This window comes from Simochromis diagramma, unplaced genomic scaffold (assembly GCF_900408965.1).
Source record: "Simochromis diagramma unplaced genomic scaffold, fSimDia1.1 OVJJ01000361.1, whole genome shotgun sequence".
NCBI classification, from domain to species: domain Eukaryota; kingdom Metazoa; phylum Chordata; class Actinopteri; order Cichliformes; family Cichlidae; genus Simochromis; species Simochromis diagramma.
This window is the reverse complement of record NW_024386860.1, coordinates 8275199-8299771: the sequence shown is the minus strand read 5'-3', so window position 1 is coordinate 8299771 and position 24573 is coordinate 8275199. Positions and strand designations below refer to the sequence as shown.

Sequence of the window (24573 nt, the reverse complement as noted above, 5' to 3'; positions counted from 1 at the left end):
CCTCACCCACTTTTTTTATACACCACAACACCAACCCACAGAGACAGACAGTACATGACACGCAGGACAAACCACTGCATCACGATCTGTCATTGGTGGCGGTGTGCACAGCTCTAATGAAAACAAACCCAAATAAGGCAGCTGGCCCAAATAATATCCCCAGGCATGCACTCAGGGTCTGCTCATCAGCTGGATGGTGTATTCATAGACATACAATCTGCCCATCCTTTAAGTCCATTACCAGTGGGGCCCTCTCCAAGAAACATACTGCCACATGCTTAAACGACCATCATCCTTTTGGACTCACATCAATTGTGATGAAGTGTTTTGAAAGGATCAAAAAGACTGTCCTGGCCACCTTGGACTCTTTACTTTATGCACACATACAGAATCAGTCCACTAGAAGGTAGTAACACATCTGTGAAAATGCTGTTAGTTGACTGAAGCTGCATTTAATGCTGCAGACTCTCTGAGAAGCTGCTCTTAGTCAGACTCACACCCTTTCTCTGTAACTGAGCTCTGAACTTCCTGTAAGATAGACCGCACTCAGTCAGAGTTGGACACCAGATATCAAACATCAGAACTGTGAGCATTGGTATTACTCAGGGGCACGTGCTGAGTGCACTGCCACATGCTCTCTTCACATATGAGTGTGAGCACCCCCCTAATCAATACCAGAATTATAAAATTTGCATATGAATCTAAAGTAATTGGGCTGATTACTGGCAGGGATGGCATAGAGAAGAGAAGTGAAATGACTAGTGACCTGGTGCCAGGAAAATAATCTTGCCCTAAATGTAGATAAGAGCAAGGCGATCTGAGGAAAAAACACTCCAAGACAGAGGTAGAGGACACACATGAGGATGGATTTCACCTGGTCTCACAACCAGCACATTGACTGTACTTTCTAAGATGACTAACAGGGCCCAGCTGCAGTACTCAAGACAGGAACACTCTATTGTGCGAGAAAAACTGCACAATAAATCACAGGATCATCTTCTCATTAGTATATGACATTTACACCAACAGGGCTGTCAGCATTGCCCACATCAACATTAAATACAACACACACTCACAACACCACCAGTTAACAGGTAGGTGGTAGATTCTAAAGGTAGATACAACAGGAGTCTGAAATCAAAGACTGTAAGTCTCAAATCAGACTCGTGAATAAGACAGTCAGTTATGCCTCTCTTCTACCCCATCAATATTATTGACTATTACTGTAATTATTATTACCTGCTATGGCACAAATTTGTAAAGACCGGTTTGCAAATATGGACAAAGCAGGTACAACTCAGGTTTTCAAACTCAGGTTTGTTTTTAAAACTAATTTTAGTGTTTGCATCTTCAATTCTTGCAATCTCTGTAAAATTTCTGGATTCTTTATTTTTATTTTATTTGAATAATTATTTTTGTTTTGTGTCAAGAGATTGGCAAAATTAAGTGTAAACTACTGCTTTTATTTCCACAGTATGCATGCCAATAAAGCGTCTCAACTTAATACTCAGTAATATATACTTTTCACAGTACTGTGAAAACAGTAATAGTTTTCACAGTACTGATAATCCATTCGTATAGCCGGTGTTAATAAAAGCAGAGTACCTATAGCCTAAAAAGCCTGTCTGTCCATGACGTCCATGTCCATTTCTTTCTATTTTATACACGAATGACCTGCTGTCGATATTTTAACACTACCAGTAGGTGGCTGTAATGAGCCTCAAAGTTGGATGTCTACCGATTTGACACACCAAAGGAAGACGCTTCTCATTCATTGTTGTTGCTAACTGTGTTCACTTTTTCTTTGATAACTAAAAAGACGTTTATTTCTTTCCGCGTTCGCTTCTTTATTTTTGAAAGGTAATATATTTTTAATGTTTCTGTAATAACATTGAAACGTTTAGCCTGGTAGCTTAAGTAACGTTCCAGTTAGCTACTAGGAAACCGAGTAGCTGTGTAGTAGTAGCCGTGTGTTCTGAACACCGTTTAGGCCTTTGGTCAACAGTATTAAAACGTTATCGAGAACGAACACTTAAAACATTTACCCTTTTCCCTCGGCTACTGCTCTTCGTGGTTTCGTAGACAATAATGCACTATAATTGTTGTTTCGAGTGATTTACACCTAGATTAGAAAGCGTTATCACTGGCTATTAGCGAGCTAAAAGTTACAAACTCTGTTACCTATGGCGACAGGTGAATTTTTTTTGTTAATGATGGCATTGCTCCATCAGATGTTCCGACATGTGTATATATATGTATCTGCATATAATTTTCTTTCTTTAGGCTCAAAAACCTCAAAGTACCCGAGGAAAGATGGAGGCGCCACCTGTTACTGTAATGCCTGTCACTGGGGGCACAATTAACATGATGGAGTATCTGTTACAAGGTAAGATATCATGCATCCACCGAAGCTGAAGCAAGTAAGCAGGCAAATAACAAGCCCTGAGTGTTATACATAGCATAAGGTACTGATAGTGGCAATACTACAGATAGTAGCTTATAGTAACAAAAATGCAAAGCAATAGCAATAATCATTTAATAGTTGCATTGTGCAACTGTTCAGCACAATGAGTAAAGTTACATGAGCAACATCCTTTGGTGTGAAAGTGAACAGTGTTACATATGTCACCTTTGACCTAAATTATTATGCACTAGCTCCTAAATAACAGCTAAATTCTTATTATAATATTATTATAAATAATTTTGGAAATGGTGCATTTACAATGTTTAAAACCTTATTTCTTAACTTGGTCACTCTATTGTAGAATACTGTGGGCCTTCTCCTGGACAATCTTAGTTTTGCCTAAAAAATGTATGGTCCAAAGTTTTGCCATGTATGATTGCTGTGAAGTTTTATCAAATACTTTTTAAGATATATTTTCTTTGAAATATGGACCATTGAACCTCTTCCAGCATTTTTTTTTTGTCATACATACCAGATGTTTGAACACGAATATCTGTTAAAGATAATAAAGTTAAATGCATATGATTTCCATATCCAGATCTGCAGATCCAATCTGTAAAGTCTCATATTTAAACGCACACCAATTTTTAATGGTATACAATTGAATTTCACAATAATGCAAAATGGAAAATTATTTCTTAGTTATAAAAATGAAAACAAATCTTTTTTGGGGGTTTAAATTTCATGCTGGATTGAGCAAATGTGAAGTTGTACCACAAAAATGAAAAATACATGCATAGTTTAACCCAAATAGACCAAAATTCTAAATTCTGGAGGTTTCAGATGGTATTCTGATAAAAAGATTTTGATTTATTGAGATAAGTTTAATAAATCAAAATGAGTATTTCATGACCTACTGAACTGTCTTATAATTTACACTAGGTTTAAAATATTACTGCATGTGCCCTGAAAGTGGATGGATGTGTATTTTTTTGTTTTAAAGGAAAATCTTTGAGGTATTTGATATATGAAGCAAAAATGTCAAAGCAAACATTATATATGTACAAACTATGGACGATCTGAGATAGTGGAGACTATATTTATAAATATAATATGTATAGAGTCCTGGCCATCAGATCAAATGTAATTTTTCGTATTTGTTCCTTGTGCACTTTATTTAATCAGGGAGTGTGTTGGACCAGGCCCTGGAAAGCCTCTTGCATCGCCTTCGAGGTCTGTGCGACAACATGGAACCTGAGACTTTTACTGATCATGAGTTGGTTTACCTTCTCAAAGGCCAGCAAGGAAATCCCTTCATTTTGCGTGCCCGCCGTTCCCTCTCCCACCCAACTGCTCCATGGCACCTACGCTACCTTGGTCAATCTGAAGTGGGAGACAAGAGTCGCCACGCTTTGGTACGCAACTGTGTTGATGTTGCTGCCACTCACAGCCTTCCGGAATTCCTCAATGAGATGGGCTTCCGCATGGACCATGAGTTTGTCAGCAATGGACACATATTTCGTAAAGGTGCAATGAAAATTGTGGTCAGTAAGCTGTCACGCATACTTGTACCAGGGAATACAGAAAACACTGAGCATCTATCACTTTCATACCTGGTGGAGCTGAGTGTGTTGGCTCCTGCAGGACAAGACACTGTGTCAGAGGACATGCGCAGCTTTGCTGAACAACTCAAACCCCTGGTTCACTTGGAAAAGATTGACCCTAGCAAACAGAGACATTAGCCAGTTTTCCACAAAAAGGAACTTTCCCCGGGTGACTGGGAACCTTGGGAGGGACTCCATGAGTTTCCACCAGAGGAACCAGGTCTAAGTCAACTTCTGAGGGAATTATTTCACTCTCAAAAAAGTTCCTTCTCAGGGCAGTATATTTTGAAAATTCAGTAACATTGGTGTTGGGGCTTGCAGCATTGAACAGAACTGATTGGCAGCCTCCTTGCACTATTTTAGTTAACTGCCTGAGCTATAGCTGATGTTATAGAGAGGGAGGTTGTTTTCAAGTGGGATAGTTTTTGAATGAAGGGGGGTGGAGGGACTAAACAAAGTGGTGAGTTAGAGGAATAAAATATTTTCTTTTTGTATTGTCTCACAACGCTTATGTTCTAAAGCAAAATTAAACATGGTCACACTTTTATGAAGGAAAAGCCATGTGGGAAGTTCTGGAATTTCCAGATTTTGTGTGAATGGAAGCAAAGATTCATCCTGTCCTCTGTGGCTGCTTTACTGTGTGCTTCAAAGAGACACTGACCTGCAGGTATGACACAAAGAGCAGGGAAAAGAGACATAGACGCCTAATATGTAACGTCCTCATTATGAACTATAAAGCCCCACTTTTAAAAACACCTGTCACTTCATCAGAGAACTAATGTGCATAACCATTGTATGTTTTTTTTTTTTTTTGTTTGTTTGTTTTTTAATAAAATAAAATAGAGTCTATATATAGTCTTGGTTTAACAGTTACTGTTTGGTCAATTTTTAATGAGATAGAGAACATTTCAGCTAATACTGTCAAACATCACTGCATTCTACTAACTTTTACCAAATCATGGTTCTATAAGTTGGGCTGTAGGCAATCTTATACCTGTGCTAACAATCAACACAATTCCTGGAAAGCCGAAAAATGATTTTAGTTGTTTATTTTTGCAAATGATAACAAACTAGATAATATTTTCCATGTATCAACATTTCAAAACAGAATTTGAGATGTCTGATTTTGGGTATTTTTCAGTTTATTGGAATCCTTTTTACATTTAAAGTTTCTTTTCAACACTCAGCTTTCATGGATATGTTCACTTCATCCCACTAGGGGTCTCTGTTTCTCTTCTTGTAAATATCCTGATTGAAGCAAATTGGATGCTACCTCACATCATCTACATGAGCTGTGGTTGCCATGGAAATAATTAGCTGTGAGATCTGCACATCTTTCCCCCCACTCTAATTAGCTTTCTCAATTGCTTAATGATACATAGACCTGTGAAAGCCTTCCTTTCTTCCCCTCAACAAAAGCATTGATTTTCCCTCTCTTTCCCCTCTCATTTCTACTGTTAACCCATTAGTGGCTCTTTCATGGGAACATGAGCTGGGACTATTACACATGAAAGCACTACATCTGCTTCAGGTTCTCCACTGTTAATATCGAAATCCAGAAAGGCCCATGCAGTAGTGTGTCAACATTATGGCCCGATCTAACTGCGGAGACCAAAGTAACTAATGCACATCCTGTCAGTTATGATAATAATGTTGGTAATAAGGCATGAGTGCTTCTAATAATACCCCTACAGGAAGATGCATTTGCAGAGATTGAGATGTAAAGTGACCGCGTGCATGTCTGAAGGGGAGAGCTCCAGGGCAGATGGCTGTCTCTACATGTTGACCTACCTGCGTATCATGGCTGATGAGGACAAACTCACTGAGGTGGAAAGGTGAGATGGCAGTGCTTCCACATGCATTTGGTGCAAGTTGAAAAACAACACAAAACGAACTTTGAACATTTACTAATATGTTAAAAATGTGTACTTTTCTAATCTTGTTTTGAAGTTAAAGTTAAATTGAACTGCTACTTGGTACACAGGAGTTGCCTGTCAGTGAGACTGGATTATCTGATGGAGACAGTTTTATGTTCCAACAACCAGAAGCAGACTGCCGGCCCTTAGGACTAAAGCATGATGTTTCAGCTCTGAGTGAATTATGTATTAAAGAGGCAGATGCCTCCTTGCCCAAGGCTTTCTATGTCCAGCATGGATACACTACAGTCTACTGGCTTTCTTCCACTTAAACTTGTGTTTAGCACAGTGCTCTTTGGTGATGAGCTAGACTCCCACTGCACCTCCACTCAGCACTGCATTGCCTGGAGAACAGAGGCATAGTTAGGCTAATCAGTGTCTTGGCATCAAGCCTACTTGGCTATTGTGGATGTAGCCAGCCACTGACTTGCACAAGTAAGAGATTTAACTCATTGCTGGAGGCAATATGATCTGTTCTGTGGTTTATTTCAAGAAACTGAGACCAGAGCGACACCCTTTCAGAACGTGATATGGTTAAGGTTGCAGTACTTGAATGATTATTAATCTTATTCACTTTCATTGTTGGGTTGTTAATACTATTTCATAATGCCTGAAGCCTGAAATACTTTCATCATCGATTAATTTTTCAATTTGACGACGCAGAGAAGGGTATATTCTTTTTCATCGCTTACTCCCAGCTCCAGGAATATCAGTTTTCTTTTAATGGATCATCCAGTCTGTAAAATGTCAGAAGAGAATAACCAAAAGAAAACAAAGTACAAGTCTCATTGAAGTTCTTCAAAGAACAATGTTTTGCCATTATTGCTTATTTGTTTCTAACCAACAGACCAAAGTTTGACAGTATTTAATTTTCAAAGTGGTAATTGATCCACCCCCTAAAATGACTGACTCTACTGTGGACACTAACTGAAAAAGGTAATTTATTCTTCTAGTTGTGCATGTGCATTTTGTCTGAAAACATAGCCTTTAATAATCTTTGGCATCAGTGTATTATAACACAATTACACTCTCTTCAGCTTTGAGCATGAGAGCGGTGCATGCTGATTTCCCTCTCTGGACCATTTGGTCGTTCTCTGTTTTTAACCGTTAAATATAATTAATTGGCTAAGGCTAAGATTGTGTTAGTTAATCATATTCTGTTAGCCCTCTGAAACAGGGATGGAAGCCATTACCTGCACATGCCTTTACTTTCCTCTTTACAACACAGTCTTAATTAAAACTCTTGGCACCAATTGTCTTCGCTGCCTCTGTTCATAGTTGGCAGTGAAGATGCCAAGATGCCACAGAAATCTGGCACTGGCTCGGGGCAGGAAGTCTTCAAGTCAGCCTACTTTGGGTCAAAGCCAAGAAGGGGTGAAATCCAGCGTCGCCTACTCAGAAATGTTCCCAATACTTGGATATGAGCCCTCTCCTTCCTGTGTCATTGGGAACCCATATGCTTGTTAGAGAGTGTGGGTTATTTGCTGAGAGGGGAGGGAGAACCAAAGGAGGTGCTTTCCCAGACAGACATAGATCTCCCTAGGGTGTTCTTGTGGCTTCTCTAGATTCCTCTACTTCCAACCGTGCTGGGCAGAATGGGGTGCAGGGATAAATTGCACAACACCACAAGGTTGTGAGTGATGGCTAAAATGCCAGGGCCAAAGAAATCCGTAAAGGTATTATAGAAATAGTTGGGGGGGGAAGTGTCCCTTTCCTTATTTGAAAGAAATTCCAGAACAGTTTCTAACCATGCAAAATAACAGGCACAAAGCTCTGACTTGTTGTTCATGTGGTGCTCTGCCTTGCTTGTGGCTGACTGAGGTGATTATTGCTGTGCAGAACACACTGTTCTAGGATCAGCCATTCAGTGCTTTAAGCCAGCCTTGCTGCCTCTGGTATGTCTGGTATGGGGACAACTTAGCCATCAGCCTGGAAGGGACTGAAGTTGTAGTTTTTAAACTTGTGCTGCCAGAGCCTTTGTCTTTGACTCTTAGTTCTTTGCTTTTCCCTTTTTCTCTTGAGACTCACTCCTGCTGTGGGTCTCTGGATCTGATCGTTTGCCTTTTTTTTTGATAGTCACAATTACTTTTCTTTCGCTTCATTTGTAATCAAGACACATTGTGTATTCTCGAGTGTCACCAAAATTGTGGCATTCATAAGTGTTCCAGGGGAAGCATCTCAAGTAGAACCTTGTCTCGGAGACTAGAGGCTACGAGAGGCTTGACTCGCTCCACCTCTGGTTTGATTGAAATTCTTGGCATGCAATAATCAAAATACAATAAACCATCACCCATTAATTATATTTGTAGTCAGAATAGGGTTTCTAGGCTTATTACACACAAACTATTAGCAACATGGCATTTTAACCATGTGATTGTACTGATGCTGAACGTTAAGTCATTCCGTGACACACCATATGACACATCCTCCCACATTTAAAAGCGTGCTATTTTTGACGCATATTTCTCAACATCACTCATGTCTGAGTGCACAGTGTGGCCTTGTTGTGCAACTTTTAAGTACTGCTTCTGTCCACAGTTGAATGCAGGAAAAAGGTGGAGTCCTCAGACAGTTTGAGACACCTTTCTGCACAGGGGCTGTTTTGATGATGGATGTGTCATTGAAAATGTTTATTTTAACTAAAGTGTAGTGACTAGAATACACACGTCTAAGGGTCTGTAGATGATGTATAATTGTAGTGAAATGCATTTTTCCTCTTTTAAATATTTTGATGGCAATGGATTGACAGCAAAAAGCCCCCACAGGTTATAGCTGTTAAAATGCTTGCTTGGAGTGGCTGCCTCACTTCTAAATAATATTAGTTTTTATTTATTCATTCTTTAATTCTTTACTGGAAGTGAGAATCTACAGAAGCAGGACTGTTTTAAGGTATGAATAAGTGAATAAGTAATACTCTCCCTACAGCAACCATCACCACTGCATGCGTGAGTCCGCCTAAAGCTGTCAGGCAGTGTTTCTGTAAACATGTAAGTTCCACAAATCTTTCTTAGATTGATACAGGTAAAAGGGTCAGGTAGCCTAGTGTTTATAAGGGGAGATGGCCAATCGGATTCAAGCACCTGTGACTCTGTCCCCGCCCAGCCGTCAGCTCTTAGAAGAAGGTGGTAGGATAAAGGATCGGAGACCCCAACGCCTCGACCCCTCGGTCAGTGAAGCTAAAGAATTGCGCACACGGGTCTGACCGGAGCTCAATGCGCCGGGCAGAGTGTCTTTGAGGCAAATGCGTTTAGAAATGACAATATGTAAGTCTTTTGTTTACCCTCATTTATGTGAAGTATGGAGGAGATATATATATATTTTTCATTCTGGCATCTGAAGCACCCCCCCCCCCCCCCCCTCCGGATTAAAATCTAGGGTTAACTAATCTCGGTTAATCTGAACTAAATCTGTCTAATCGGCATAGAAAATTACACTCACTGAGGTATTGCCCGCAAATAATCAGCGGAGCCGGGCGCCGTAAGTTCTCCCTGAAGGGCATTTGGACGTTGCACACCGTGCACGCGACAATTTGTTACGCTCAGACTTTTTTTTTTTTTAAAGAGAAAAACCCGTGTCGCAATTGTGCAGGAATTTTTCCTTTCTCTGCGTTACACATTGTCTTGTTTTATTAGGGCTGGACACGGTGGCTGGCACACAAAGCGCCATGTGACGCTCCGCCACAAAGATCATTATGCGGAGTTTTGATTAAGAATTTTGGGTTTTTGCCCCCTTCGTTAGTAGCCTAACTGAGGCGCAGGAGAGAGGAGGGAGAGCAGCAGAGAAAAGAGGGAGAACGAGAGAGAGAGAGAGAGAGAGAGTTCGGGATTTCGCTGTAATCATGTTTGGAGAGTATTGATTTCGTGAGCGCACTCCAATTGGCAGCATCTCTACTATACAGCGCCGGCGCGTCATCCTCGGTTCACATCGACGGAACGAGTTGTAAGCAAATGAGAACATGTGTGGGATCTGAGTGAGTGAGAAAAGGCAAGGGGTGATAGAGGGGAGCAAGAGGAGGTGTGATAAAAGCCAATTTTATCAGCCCGACGAGTGGATACGAGATTTGATTGCCGGACTATTTTTCCCTCCTTTATATTTTTCAGACAGGGAATTTATCGATTCGTCACAAGCGCACGCCTCTTCATTATAATTGCAGACAGTTGGGTGCTGTTCAGGCTGAATGGACTTGAATGTGCCGCTGCCAGCTTAATCCGTGCAGACTGGAAGATTTAATAATTCACGGTAATCACGCATTATCGCCTCAGTGGATGCTCTCTACACAGCCCTGGTGATTTTCCCCCTCTTTCCCGTTTCTTCCTGTTGTCTTCTGGAGGATTTATCGACGGCTGCTTTTGTCCTTATCTGAAAGATCATCTGTTGCTGCAACTGGATTGAGAAGCCCCCAAGACTGACACGGGTTTGAATGTTTTAAGGTGATGCGGACTGCCAAATAAATAGTTCAGTCACCATTAGAGAATTTACTTCAGGTAAAATGGACAAGAAATTATTATTACTTTTATTACTTCTGCTATCTCTACACGCGAGGCTATGATTTTTCTTTCATTCATCATGATTCTTCTACTCCGCTGAATTGCCCATTATTGATTCAGACTGAGCTTAATAGCCATATTACAAGGCAAATTCCTACGTGAAGACAGCGGGATACGTGAATCGTGGAGGTATTTCCCCACCCTTGCTCTACGTTTGATTTATTCTTTTTTCAACTGAAGGGTAAATGTTGATGATGGAGGACGACGAATTAGACGCTCATCAGGTTGATTCGGATTTCGAGCCTCAAAGCCGCCCTCGCTCATGCACCTGGCCGCTGCCTTGTCCACAGGATTTCCCCGGTGGACACGAGGTGAACGTAGGTCTTCCACTGGCCAGCATCAAGGTAGAACCGGAAGACATCCCCGCTTGCAGAGCGGGGCTCGTGGGCGGAACGCCGGGAGAGCTGAAGCATCCAGCCGGCGCCCCTGCACCCACAGGCGCGACGCACCCATGCTTGGCTGGCGCAGCTCTGGATGTCACCGGACCCCTGCGCAAAGCCAAATCCTCCCGGCGAAACGCGTGGGGGAACCAGTCCTACGCGGATCTCATTACCCGCGCTATTGAGAGCACCCCAGAAAAGAGACTCACACTGTCACAGATATACGACTGGATGGTCCGTTATGTGCCCTATTTCAAGGATAAGGGCGACAGTAACAGCTCAGCTGGCTGGAAGGTAAGAAATAAAGCAGCCGGGCCAGCGTGACAAGGTTGTGATAATCACAGTGATAATATCGATTATTATTCCTGTTCACTAAGCTATTATGATTCTTTCACTCCGCGTGACTTACACGTTACCGTGGGATTCCGCGTCTGTTACGCATGAATGGTGCCATGCGTTATCTTGTCTTAGTTCATTACTGCCGTCAGTCATTTTAATATATCACTGAGGCAAATTGTAATAGAGTGGAGTGGAATCACTTGTTACGTCTTTATATAAAAAATAAAAAAAAATGAGACAGAGAGAGGAAAGAAAAAAGGGGCTTTTCTCATCCCAGCTGCAGAGAGCCTGGTCATGATGGGCAGCAGTGTTCATAATAGCGCATAAAATCCCCTCAGTGGGAATAGGACCACAGCGATTCACGATGAATCTTAGTACATGCTGCTAATAATAGACAAACAGAGAATATCATCCCATGCATTTTCATGCAGAGAGAAAGTCCAGATCTTTTAGTTATGATTAAAACATATCTAAGAATCAATGGAGTGACACTTGTAGGAGATCACAGGTCAACTGACCACCATGTAAATATTTAGTGGGACGTCTACAATTGACCACAGTCCACTACCACCGCCTGTCTGGCTGAGAGCCTAGAGTAACCTCCTGGACATCTGCCCATGTTATCAGCCCCTGCTCCCAGCCTCATCTTGTTTCTATTCATTATAGGCAGCTGAGGACAGCAAGAGGGGGCAGAGGGATCAGCAGGGCAGCAGTGCTTGTCCTGATGGTGTAATTTTGCAGAGCTGAGCTTTGAGACTAGATGTTAGTTGATTTTCATGTCAATACAGAAAAGACGTGCTGAGTGTGATGGCTCTTTGTAGATGCAGTGCCAGTAGGTTATGTGTATGTAAGCAAGATGATTGGACAAGATAAGAGATCTTTCACATTAACTTCATGTTAAGCAACCACACTTCTCTTCCAACCTAATGCTTGGTGCTAAATTTATCTTGTTAAATACTTTCACATTATTTCTATTCATCCACAGGGTGTGCCATTTACACCATAACATATCAACAAATATCAAAGTAATGGCATGACTTCAACTTGCATTTGTCTTATCTTTCTGAGGAATTAACCTTTTTTCAAAACATAGTCTGTCACCAGAGCTGAGTCTCATTTTTTTTTTCCGGGTGGGGGCCTCAGCCGTAGCACCTGACTGTCATTTTAAGCCTGTCCTGTTAAACTGAAATGACTGTTAAGGTGTGTCCTCAGGTAGACTTCTTCATTAGCTCTCCATTTACACCAGCAACCACGGGGCTTCTTTATCTTTCGCGCCAAAGCCCTACTATGCTATTTATGAAACTGCAAATTAAGGGTGTTGACAGTGGCAGTCTGAGGTCCTGTGCTATTTCAGGCCACAGGCGAGACGCGGGGCCCATTCCAGGTAATGATGGGGGATTAGGTAAGTCGTTTACAGCAGGCAGCCGTAATGTCAGTAACAGGCCTGACCTGGTTTTGGTCAGAGACAGAGAGGTAATATAAACATACACTTAGAAGTCACATGTGCAGCTCATCTAAAGGAACCAAGCAAACAGCTGGTGGAATACTGCCGCCCAGCAGCATACCTGTACATGCAACACAACATTCATCTCCAAGTTTGTAGTACCTGTGGCTCAATATATAAGAGTTGCATATGAAATCCCAGGATGTCCAATCCATAATAAATATGTCAGTATGAAGCCACATGGACCCCAAATCCATCTGCCTTCTCTCTTACTGTACGTGTGCATAAAACAGGTGCACTCTGATACATATAATTTTACAACCACATCAAGTAATTAAATTTGACAGTAGTATTTGTGAGTTGGGAGTATTCATGACATTTTGATCCCAATCAACAATATTGTATGAGCAGAGCCTTTCATGTAAAACTCTTTTTTTTTTCTATAGTGGCAGAGAAACAGGGAAAACAAAACAAAAATAATACGGTGATGCAATCAAATGAAATTAAGTGGTATAAGTTTGCAGTTTCAATGCGAAGTTCAAAGGTGGAGGTTGGTTTTCTTGAAAGGAGTGGTCGTGCTTTGGGGGGATAACCAACTTAAAGACATTGAAATCTCTCGAGGCTGTTGTTATTGAACATAGCGGTTCTAGAAAAATCTTATAGAGCAGATTGTGTTGCCGTGACTGCAATTGGAAAGGATGTGATGCTGGCTTGATGCTGGGTAGTAGACAGCCAGTACACCTAGACAGTGCCATTAAGCTCCTATAAATACCTAATGGCTTCTGACTTCTAGGAAGGCTGCAATATTCTGAGGTCACGGCTTCCTAATCAGCTCCTTAGTGGAGGGAGGATAGAACTGTGTTCTTGTGAACCCCTATTAGATTAGTGGCAACTTCACTGCCTTTAATTTTCTAGTTTTCTGTACATAAACTGATCCAACCCAGAAATTAATGGGATTTTGAACTGATGTTAGTGACTGATACTAAATCTCCTCCATATATGTGTGTCCTTTATGTATTCAAGGCTACTTACATCTGAGTAAAAGCATCCATGAGTGCATGTGGACGCATTCTGCATTTGTGCGTGGGAGAAGCACATGTCAATTGCAACAAAGCGTCAGGGTTGGTAGTGTTGTGGGGGCTAGTGCAGGGGGAGGGGCTGTCTACTTCTATTGGAGTGTGTGCTTGGGGCTGCTGATTGGTCTGACAGCATGTCACTGCGGTGAATGGTATATAGTCTTACTCTTGACTTCATAATGCCTCTAATGGCGGGGTACCACTTGGTGTCGGGATTGCCCTCTAGGCTCCCACAAGTTCATTAACATCAAGGGTGTTAGAAGATGCCATTGGGATTCTGGGGTGTTGTTTTATTGTATAAGCCAGCATGGGTGGTTATGGAATTCACAAATCCATAATACAGCAATGCTTTTGGTGTATTAAGTATGTTAAAGTATGTTAAGTATGCTTTATTTCTCTATGTAATTGCAACTAATAAGCACTGATGTGGAATAATTTTCTTTTTCCGTCTACTTTAAACATATAGTTTTTCCCTCATTGTGCGTGCTCTGCCAGGAAATTTTCTCATACTTGGAGTGGCCAGACACCAGGGGATTGTGCAGCAAGTTGGCAAGGGTGCAAGGCAGTCACTTAGACACTTTAATCCAAAGCAATTAGACTGTTATTTATAAAGTGTATTTAGGTAGAGGTCTGTGCAGGGCCACAAGGGCAAAAGTTCATGCACACACACACATGCAAAAGAAAAAGGAAAAAAAATCAGTCAAAGCATCGATGGTTTGCCTGAAAGATTGCTCTCAAGAAAAAAAGCAGGAGGTATGACAGAAAAGTGACTGCAGCAGTACAAAGGAAAGACAAATGGAATTTGGAGAAATGAAGAGGAAAGAAAGGAAAAATGTCTCTAGGTACATGTATAATCTTATCTCCTGTAAAGGCGCATAACCCCTGTCTCAACAGACAGTAGTATTTATAACAGAGTATGACTATATAACTTTATCTAATTGATTTATAGGTAAAGAGAGACAGACTCTCGTAATCCTGTCACAATACAAACGCTCTAGCAGCTGCTGAGCGACACTTGGCAAATATGAGGGATATGAATGTCAAATGTATAGCCGAGAATGTGTGACAGACTCTTCAGCACAATATGGAGAGACTTGAAACTTCCAATGTGTGTGTGTACAGTTGTGTGCATACGTCTGTTATACGTGCGTACGCTTGTATTGCCTGATGATGGCCGAGGAGAGTCTGGGAAGACTGGAAACTATCCTAGAATTCAGCTGATTCATATTTTATCCTCTGTCTTGGCTCAGGGGAGCAGAGTAATTTGAGAGTGCGACAGACACTCAGGCACACACACACACACACACACTCACAAAATGAGAGCATATGATGCATGCTGGACAGATTTATGGTGTAGGATTATGAACACCTTACATCTCCCCGTGCCTCCTTCACCCAGAGCCAGGTTGCATTCAGGCAGTATATTCAGCTTGAACCTGGTATCTGATGCCAAGAAGCCCGTTCTCACTGCATTTTCCCCTGCAGCCTTCAGGCAGCCGTGGCAGTTCATTTCTCAGTGAAAATGATTAATGTACATGCAAATTACCAAAGCATGGGCACGCATTCAAATATGGGAGACAGCAATCAGGAGACAGTAATATGAAAAACAATATAATTTTGCCTTTGATATTACTTTGCTTTCTCTTATCACTCTTTCTACCAGACACCCATGTTATCACCTCTTTTATCTACCTGCCTTTCTCTTCTACTCTGTCTATCCATCTATTCATTATACATTCTATGCATTCTTTCTTTATTAGTGGTTTTAGGTACGAATGCCAGTTGAGGTGTGGAGTCTTTCTCAAGGGAGCTATGGCGTCAGGATTTTGAGCTTTAGCAGTCTCCTACCAGTGATCTAGACTGCCTTAAGCAGCATGCTTCCTCTTATCTAAGGGAAATCTCATATCTCACATTATCTCAGAGATAATAGGATAACAATGCTGGATTTTACCCAGTACAGCTCGTCTCAGCTTCTGAGTGTTTTGGAGGATGAGGCCGTCAAGTTCCCAATTCGACAGGGTTGAATTAATTTGGATGCCGTTCTCGGTTGAACTTCAACAGTTGAAGCATTTTTTAATACCAAGGCTATTACCCACGCGTTTGCCTTTTTTTTTTTGTACATTTCTTCTTTGGTGACATTTCTCAAAATATTAAATACTCTGTTCCCTTTTCTTCCCCATATGCATAGTGAAGCATAAAGAAATTGTCATTCTTTTCCCGTTGCACTATTTAGGGTGATGGTTTCCACCATTCCCTCAGGCGTACACATTTGCACGAAACACACAACACACTTGTGCCTCCTCAAACCACCCATGGAGGAACACTCTGTTCTTGGGTGGGGTGAACCATTTTTTTTTTTTTTTTTTTTTGGGGGGGGAGGAGTGGGCTGACCCGAGTGAGGAAGCTACTTTCTGCACTTCCATTTTGCTGTCTGATTTGTTTTGAAAGCTGTCTGACTCGTGGTGATTGGCTCATAAGGAAGGCGTGGCTCTGTTTGGTAAGCTCTCCGCGGATATTTTGTCCAAACTGTTCACATCTGCATGGACAGAATGTGGTGTGTGTTTCACTCTGAGGCCATGTAAGGTTGATGCCATGGAGATTTGATGGGGAGCAGGGGGCTTTGAGTGTTACATCAGTGCTTTGTGATTAGGACATATCTCTTTTTATTTCCATGGAACCCGCACTGAAATTGGGGAAGGGAACAGAGTGAAGCTATGTCAGGGTAGTGCTGCTGGGCACACAGTGAGTCCCCGAGCATACACCTACAGTGCCCACATTTCAATAAAAGTGAGCAAAAGCCACTATGTTCCTACTCAGTTAACCTTCCCACCACATTATACTGACACAGGGAACAGTGTGACTTGTGGTCTTGTTAATAAAATATATTCACCATTACAGTCTGTTAGTTTAGAGGGATTGTTGAACAAGAGGTCGGTGGAATTAATAGTATTATTACTCCTAAAATAAACTTCTTAGAATAAAGCATTTTTCATTTAAGGCCATAAACACTTTCCAAAATGACTAATACACAATGAGTGACTCATCGTATAATAACAGGGATTGAAATGAAATGCCTCAGTATGGTGCTCCCCGATGCGGTTTAGAAAATAGTTGTTGTACATGATTCAGTAGTGTAGGCTCAATGGATAGGAGTCACACAATAGTTTTTCTAATATCTGAGATTTCTGGGATTTTTCAACTGCTATGTCAAAGTAAATCATTCTAATACAGAGAAAAGTGTGTCACGTCTGATCTGATGGCTAGAGGATGGAGTTATTATGTCCTAGAGAAATGTTTGTATTGCAAATGTATTAAATGGCTTTGGATATCACTTCAGCTTGTGAATAAAAATGTTTGAGCCCTCGTGGTGCTAAAAATTTTTGCTCTCCGTGTGTAGCGGCATGCTTGTTGCTCATATGTGTGTCAGCGTGCACAATGTGTCATTGTTGTGGTGTGCGGATATGGATGTTTCAGAGTGTGTTTCTCTCTCTTCTCCTTGTGTGAGTGCGTGTTTGTGTGTCTCTGTGTGCATGTGGGTGTGTTGGGAGGGGAGGGGGGGGGGGGGGTTGATGGGCTCAGTGGGAGCCCGGGTCCCGGGGGAACAGCTCTCGTTAATAATTCAGACGAGGCTCATTATCAAGGCAGCGCAGATTTCTCCCTGATTCCACCTTAATTGCAGGCAGGCTGCTCCACTCAGGCAGACGGTAGTCACGCTGGGTTGACTCTCTCTGTCTTTTTCTCCACCACTACATGGCCTGCTCTGCTCCATTCTGTTCTGCTCCGTCTCCAGTACTTACCCATGTCACAGCAAGATGGCCCTCGGCTAGCCTGCTTCACATTATTGAACGCCTTAATAGCATAACATCCTATGAACATGCTATTTTGATATGTACTTAAAAATATGCCTTTATATATGTGGATGATTAGATACAGAACGTACGCTATTTGAGAATTCCTCTACAGATGATGTGGCAGACTGTGGAGCTGAAACAGTAAGTTGTTAAAGTCATGGTTTAGCAGAAAAATACTTCTCAGTCTCGTCATTTACAGTCAAAAAAAAGAAGTTGTTTTGTTTCCAGCTTCTTAAATGAGAAGTTTAGTTATCTTGTCGGCATTGTATCGTAATCCTAAATTAGATAAAACTTGTGCTGTTGGTCAGACAAAAGAGGTTACTTACAGATGTTGCCTCGGGGTGCAGCTTTCTGACTCTTTCCATACTAAACAATTCTCTGATTTACCATAATGGTAACATCAATTTATGAGCAAATAACAATCATTGGTTGGAGCCCATGTAGGATATATGATGTGTGATTCATTATGACTGGGGGTATAGTTACAGATCCATCGAAAACACGAGCAGTGTGATGTCTTATGTTGCACACTACACAAAGCCTAATATGTTTTCCTTTCGTTATTGGCTTTGTGAATTATTATAATGGTGGGTTTATCCTTGAAATAGCCTATAGCCTATTATCATACTGATGACACAGTCGAACGTGTGTTGCCATGATTGATATGACGCTACAATAATACTCCTCTTCATGCCCATCTATAGGCTTATGTAATGTATCTTGTTTTCATAATTTACACTGACTGATGGGTTTCCATTCAGTCCATTCAGTGAAGCCCCGCAGAGAGTGCAACATAATGGGCCTGATCTTGTCATACATGTATATGAATATTTCAAATCAAGCCATTGTAAGTAGATGGGGGCTTTAGATAAACAACACAGATGCTTCTTCCCCTTTGCTGGTGCTATAAGATGAAGTGCGCTCCAAGCTGTATTTCTCTCCTAGCCTCAAAACTGGCTTCTCACAAATCACTGTGCCCATATTTCCTAATTCAATTTTTTCCCTTCGTCTGATATCTCTTCCTGTATGCAGGGGATTGATGGCCGTGCGCATGTGCATGTGTGTAAATGTGTGTGCTTAGGTGCATGAAGATTGCCGTGTCTGTCCCCGAGAAAGAGATGATGTACGTCGAGTTAAACGGAGTATTTCACAACGCTCCAATCTCCAGACCCTTCCTGGCAGCCATGTGCCAGGTCTCTCGCTTCTGTGTGCCTGTCCATCAAGCCCCTGTCACGAGCCAAAGGACTGTGGGAGGGGAAAGTGGTGCGCGTAAGGGCCGTCGATCAGTTTACCTGAGGTCGGCGGAACCGGCGAGTGATGGAGGGAGCCGCCTCACAAAGGGAAATGTAGTTAACGCTGACTGATATGAGCAGGTGGATAGAAAAAAAAAAAGAAAAAATGATGGCAGCTGTGAGGAGGAGTTGCAACAGTTATGTGCAGGAAAGATGCTTTTTTTTTAATGCTAATGGCTGGTGCGTATGTTGTGGCTGGACCATGGAGCTGATGGACGGAGCTGTGGAGGTCATCCCGGGGAACCACTGGTCAGCACCCTGCTGAGCTGTGATGTCGGCTCACCTGAGCTGAAAAGCTGAAACTAACCTTGAGGGAAGGAAAGGAAAAGATACGTGAATCTGTGGGCTTGTACATTTGTATGTGTAAAGCAACCCATGTGTGAGCAAATGTGTGTGGGAGCCAGCATATGTGTGGGGAGGTTACAGGATTGGAGTGAGGTTGTTGGGTTATGAGGTGACTGCGAGACCAGCTGGGAATGAGGGGGAGGGAGTTTGTGTTGATGGAAGCTATGGAAAATCGGGGGTGGGGGGTGTCTTCCGTCCTTATTTGGATTTGTATGTCAGTGGCATGAATCTGGGTCAGGACACTAGGTCCGGTGTTTAGTATGCTGACCGTGTGAGGTCTGAACTCCGAGTCTGCTTATATCCCTGAATGAACCCAGCACGTCTGCCTCGTTGTCTCCTTATTCTCTCCTCTACCTTTCTGTCTCTCTCTTGGACCTTTTTTTCCACTTCTGCCACCCCCCCATCTTTCACTTTATTTTTTTTCCAATTCGGTGCCAAGAGCTCTTTTCTATCTTCTTTCCTGTGTCTCTGCATTTTTTTCCCTTTCCTTACTCCAGGCTTCCCCCCGCCACCACTCTGCTTTTTCATGCTCTCTTTTTCACTGTCAGTCACTCACGGCCTTCTCTTCTCTCCTCCCTTGTTCTATTTCACACTCTCAGTCCTCCTCACAAAGTAGCCTTTTTATCACTCATTTCCCTCTTCCCTCGCTCATTTCTCCTGCTCCTTTCATGTGCTTTTGAAATCCCCTTTTCATCTTTAGCGCTCTCTCTCTCTCTCTCTCTCTTGCCTGTTCTCTACCTCGCACACACATATACACACACACTGCCTCATTCAGTCATTCTTTTATTATCCCAAAACTAAAGTGATAAATGGCTCTCTTTCTTCTCCGTAAATGTCACTCGGGGAATTGTCTCTGCTCATTGATTGACTGGAGTAGAAGGATGGCCACACATGCACGTGTGCCAGTTGCATGCTCGTGCACACAGGCGGAAAAAAAAAAAGAGAGAGAGAGAGAGAGAAAGAAGACAGGATAAAATGATCTCTCATTAGAAATAGAGATTGGCTGAGACTGCATCTGTCAAGGTTAGCGTCTAGCCCTCACAGGTCTAGCTTAGTCTTCGAGGCTGATGCATTATTTGAAGAACTTGTGCAGTTGGTTTATAATGAAACATCAATTCTCCACAGGACTTGGCATTCAGAAGTGCTGGGATCAATCACAGTTAAACAATCTGAGCTGGCAGGCCGGGCCGGTCTTGCCATTTTTTTTTTTTTTAAAGTGACGTGACAGAGAATATGTAGGTGTTATTCACAGTTTGATCAATTGGCATTAGCTTATCCTTAACTGTCAGAAAAGTATCAGTCAAGGATAGAAACATCAGAGCCATTTTTCAGACCAAACAGCGTGCCAAGTGTGTGTGTGTGTGTGTGTAAGTAAGTAAGTAGGGGTTAATAATGCTCAGTCATTTTCTTAATGTCTCATTCACCCTGCCTCAGGCACTGGAGCTTGATAAAGGTCAAGACTACTGGTGGTTACATGTCGTCTTCCCTTATTTCATTCTCCTCACTGCACGGCAGGGAGGAGGGGAAGGAGAAGAAAAGTAAAGTCCAAAGCCAGTCGGTGATGCTGCTGATCTGCGTCTCTCCAGTTTCAGAACCAGGATAAAGAGATTTAACAGGGAGACAGTGGGGAGACAGGGGAAGCTGGCTCAGTCAGTGAAGAAGGGATGAAAATATTAAATTGTTAGATAGCGATAGAAGGACGGGGAGTGAGAAGAGAGGAAAATGGGGAGGGAGAGAAAAGAGCTAGAATAGTAGAGAGTAGATTACAGGGCTTCCAAGCAGGACTGGAAGCTAGACTTGGCTGCACTTCAGCTACACTCTGCACACTTCAGCTCAAGTGTGCGTCCATTAGTGCAGTCCCATTGCACTCAGAAAGCCGTGCACTCTGAGATGCAACACACACATATGCACACAGTCATTCACAAACAGTACATTTCTTATATACTGTTCTTACATGCAAAGCTCTACAGACATGCATCATAGTTAGCTTACAGTAGCTTTGGCCTCACACACACATTTAAGCCCCTCCTGCCAAAAAAGCTATACTGACCTGGTCTTGATCATCTTTGCCCTCCCACTCACTTTCTCCCTTTCTTTCTCTCTCTCTCTCTCTCTCTCTCTCTCTCTCTCTCTCTCTCTCTCTCTCTCTCTCTCTCTCTCTCTCTCTCACACACACACACACACACACACCATGTTCGCGATCCCTTCACTAGCCACCAGATTGCTTCCCGTCAAAATAAATAATTAAATGCGTGCAATAACAGCTTCCGAAAAAAGATCCCTCAATTAGTGCAAAATGGGTAAATGGCGTGGGGTAGGAGTGGTGGGTGGGAGGGGTGGTGTTGCGGGAACACACACAGACAGACACACATACACACTGTTACACGTACACACAATCTATTACATAAGGCAAACCATGACCCAAGAAGGTTTTTACGCCGTTGTGCAATGGTAATTTGCCCCTTCCCTTTAGCAATCAGCTTAGTGAAGTCTTTTCTCAAATCCTTACAAGTGATCCTTGCCCAAAGACCGGCTGGGGAGAGATCTAGATGAGTGGCAAGGAGGTGCAAAAGGGGCAGCTGAGGGGATGGCATTGTGGTCAGGGTTTCATGTGTGCAAATGCACCTTTGAGCTCTCGTCTTTCCTATATCTCTAAACACCTCTCCAAAATTCCGAATGTCTAAAATAAAATAGGTGGAAGCCATTCCCCTTTCTTTTGTTTGCTGGAGAAAGCGCTTAAAGGTCTAGAAGTTGTTAAGTTCCTACTTAAAAATATCTATGTGTGTTAGTGGTTAATTTAATTAATGTTTTATCGATGAAGGTTTGTGTTGTTTCGAACTGTTTAGCATATTAAATGAAAACATTGAGGGGGGGGGGGGGGGGGGGGGGGGATCACATTAATTGCACCCAAAGACTAAAGGGTGGCATTTAAATGTCTTACTTTATCTGTGTTAAATTTATTCTTCTTTTGCTTAAGAGATTATGGCAAATTTTTACACAGTACAAGCTGTATAACTGTTCCTCTTTTATGTACAAATTATGGTGTCTTGGGAAAAAAACTCAATTTTGAAGCATAGAATTAATAATCCTTATTTGAAAATGAATGGCGAGAGAAAATCTTTATGATACAGACACTGTTGTACTCTTGTCATTAGCCTGGCTGTAGTGCTAAACTGCATTCTGTGCCAGGCTTGCTAATGTTTCATTGGGGACAAATGTATCACAGAATAGGCCTAATCTGTGTGTGATAAATGCTACAGTAAAGCACACAGATGGATGCCTGAACCTGGAAACCTCCTGAATAAGCAAACTAAGGCGAGAATTAGCGCTTGTGCCAACATAGCAATCTATATAAAAGTTGTTCTGCTTGTTTAAATGTCAGGCATGTTGATTCTGGTATTCAGTTGCAGCACAGGTCGCACACCTGGAGAGATAGAAGAAGATCATAAGGATCATTCTGTCTAAAGAAGGTAAGCGAAGGAAATGATAGAGAGGGAGGCTATTGGCGGGTTACGCAAATGACCGTGGACAAGAAGCGTACTGACACAAAGTGTCAGAGGAATCGAAGGATTGCTGGCTACACGATGAATAATCTTCTGAATGAAATGGCAAAGGCCTGGTGCAAATACCTGCAAGCGATGAAGCGCTGAGATGCAGTAAAGCAAAAGGGAAAAAGAAGTAAAAATGGGCTCATGTGGAACAGTTGTTTCTCCTTGCTGTGGTTAAGAGTAGGTCAAGTAGCAATGATGCTTAGTGCTAGGAAAAGATCATCTGTGTCATGCAGAGTGGGTGAAAATGGGAGCAATGGGCTGAGATGGAAAGATGTTACTGAAGAAGGGAAGTAGGTGGATAAATCTGGAGCTTGGGAAATGAAAAGCTGCAGCGCACCATGCTTAAGTGAGGGCATGGCCCGAGAGAGATGGGCAGGAATGGAGAGGGTCAATCAGAGATGTAGGGTGAAAGACAGTAAGATGGGTGGAGGGAAGGAAAGTGACGGGGGAAGGGGGGTATGGTATGACAGAGAAGGGGGCAGTTCTGGGGTCTTTGTGGTGGGGTGATTGCGTGACAGAGAGGGAAAGTGCACTGCTGTGTGTAATGCTCTCAAGACGGATATAGAGACGCACTGCCCGACTCGCACAGTCACTGCCCCTCTCTCCCCTTTTCTCCTTTGCTCTCCTCTATTCTGCTCCCTCTCTTGCTCCCTCCGTCTCCACTAATGATCCTCGCGTCCTGCCACACTGCAGGGTTGAGTGATGCCCACTGACAGTCGCGCTCAGGCGGAAACGCTGCAGCCCCCTTCCAGGAGTGTCGTGACATAGACACACAAAACATATAGAGGTGTAGCACTGCTTCACATTCATGTAGCAGCCCATTGAAAAATGCTGGCAGATGTGTATTTGTGCCTATTTGAATGAGTATGTGACCAACGCTGTCTCTGCACGCAAGCCCAAGCCTCCCCCAAGTGTTGCTCACGGACATGCACTTGTTATAAATATGCCCTCATCGAGCTGCATCTGTCCTCAGGAATTTTTATATGATGGATAGACCTGGGCCATCAAGGTAATCACAGGGTAGCTGGCTAGTTAACGATGCAACCAACATGTCTTTGAGTTTTTCAGCTTGATAGCAAATAAACTTGAGATGCCAATACAGACATATGTTGTATAACATAGCATTCCCCTGGCTAAACAGGATTTTCCATTTTTTTCTGCAGGTACAGTATCAAGTGTCACACTGCATGGGTAATCCACATTATTTTTGCAAATTTGACAGAACTGATGGAATTAGTGAGACAGAAATTGATTTTTTTTTAAAGGCAAAGTTAAAACATCAGTATCTTTTTAAATCAGCCACTTAAAGTACAGTGAGCATGAGCAGGTTTGTGATGCTGCCAGTTTTCAAATTGGAGTATTTGTCTGTGGTCCAAATTTATGGAAGCGTCCTAGTGAGGTACATAATTGTACAGGATCTATAAAACGTCCGCATATTACACATGGTGGAGGTTGTCTCACTGTCTGCTACCTCAGTGTTGTTCATTTTTAAAAGGAGAAAGCATGTGTTGAATCATTACTTTATTTTATTATTGAATGCACTATCCATCACTTCCTAGTCCTTTATATCCCCATACTTCTCAGTGAGAGGCACCTTACATTTTCCCGTTATAATCCAAGCAGAGATCCCTAACTACCATGGAGTGCTTTTGGAATTAGGTCACAGCATCTCATCCCTCTAATTATATGCTGAGAGTCTATGCATGTTAATGCATTGGTGTGCGTCTGTATATGCGTTGACATGGGTGCTCTTAATCTGGGGGCCTAATGGAGAGTCTTGGGAACATGCATTATTTTACATTTCTGCTATTCTTCACATCTTAT

The 24573-nt window shown here is 42.3% G+C and overlaps 2 protein-coding genes across 3 annotated transcripts in view; both read left to right on the top strand.

The window, feature by feature from the left end:
• The first annotated feature begins 1699 nt into the window (after window positions 1-1699).
• Window positions 1700-4875, top strand: med18 (mediator of RNA polymerase II transcription, subunit 18 homolog (yeast)). Of its 2 annotated transcripts, none has more exons than XM_040030338.1 (3): window positions 1700-1860; window positions 2284-2386; window positions 3590-4875. In XM_040030338.1, exons 2-3 carry the CDS (start codon window positions 2314-2316, stop codon window positions 4144-4146), a joined length of 630 nt encoding a protein of 209 aa, XP_039886272.1. In that variant the 5' UTR covers window positions 1700-1860; window positions 2284-2313; the 3' UTR covers window positions 4147-4875. The 2 variants fall into 2 exon arrangements, with proteins under 2 accessions (XP_039886272.1, XP_039886273.1); XM_040030339.1 differs by lacking the exon at window positions 1700-1860 and adding an exon at window positions 1878-2193.
• Window positions 4876-9473: 4598 nt separating this feature from the next.
• Window positions 9474-24573, top strand: part of LOC120732595 (forkhead box protein O3-like) — a 29023-nt gene continuing 13923 nt past the window's right edge. The window contains exon 1 of the mRNA XM_040030320.1: window positions 9474-11145. Within this exon, the coding sequence (XP_039886254.1) occupies window positions 10657-11145 (489 nt within the window). The 5' untranslated portion in view covers window positions 9474-10656. The remainder of the gene's footprint in view (window positions 11146-24573) is intronic.

What these genes read in the sequence shown, in the direction of transcription:
- med18 (XM_040030338.1), top strand. Translation starts at nt 2,314, where the DNA reads ATGGAGGCGCCACCTGTTACTGTAATGCCTGTCACTGGGGGCACAATT. An exon ending in GATGGAGTATCTGTTACAAG is followed by an intron (nt 2,387 to 3,589) that starts GTAAGATATCAT and finishes TTATTTAATCAG; the next exon opens with GGAGTGTGTTGGACCAGGCC.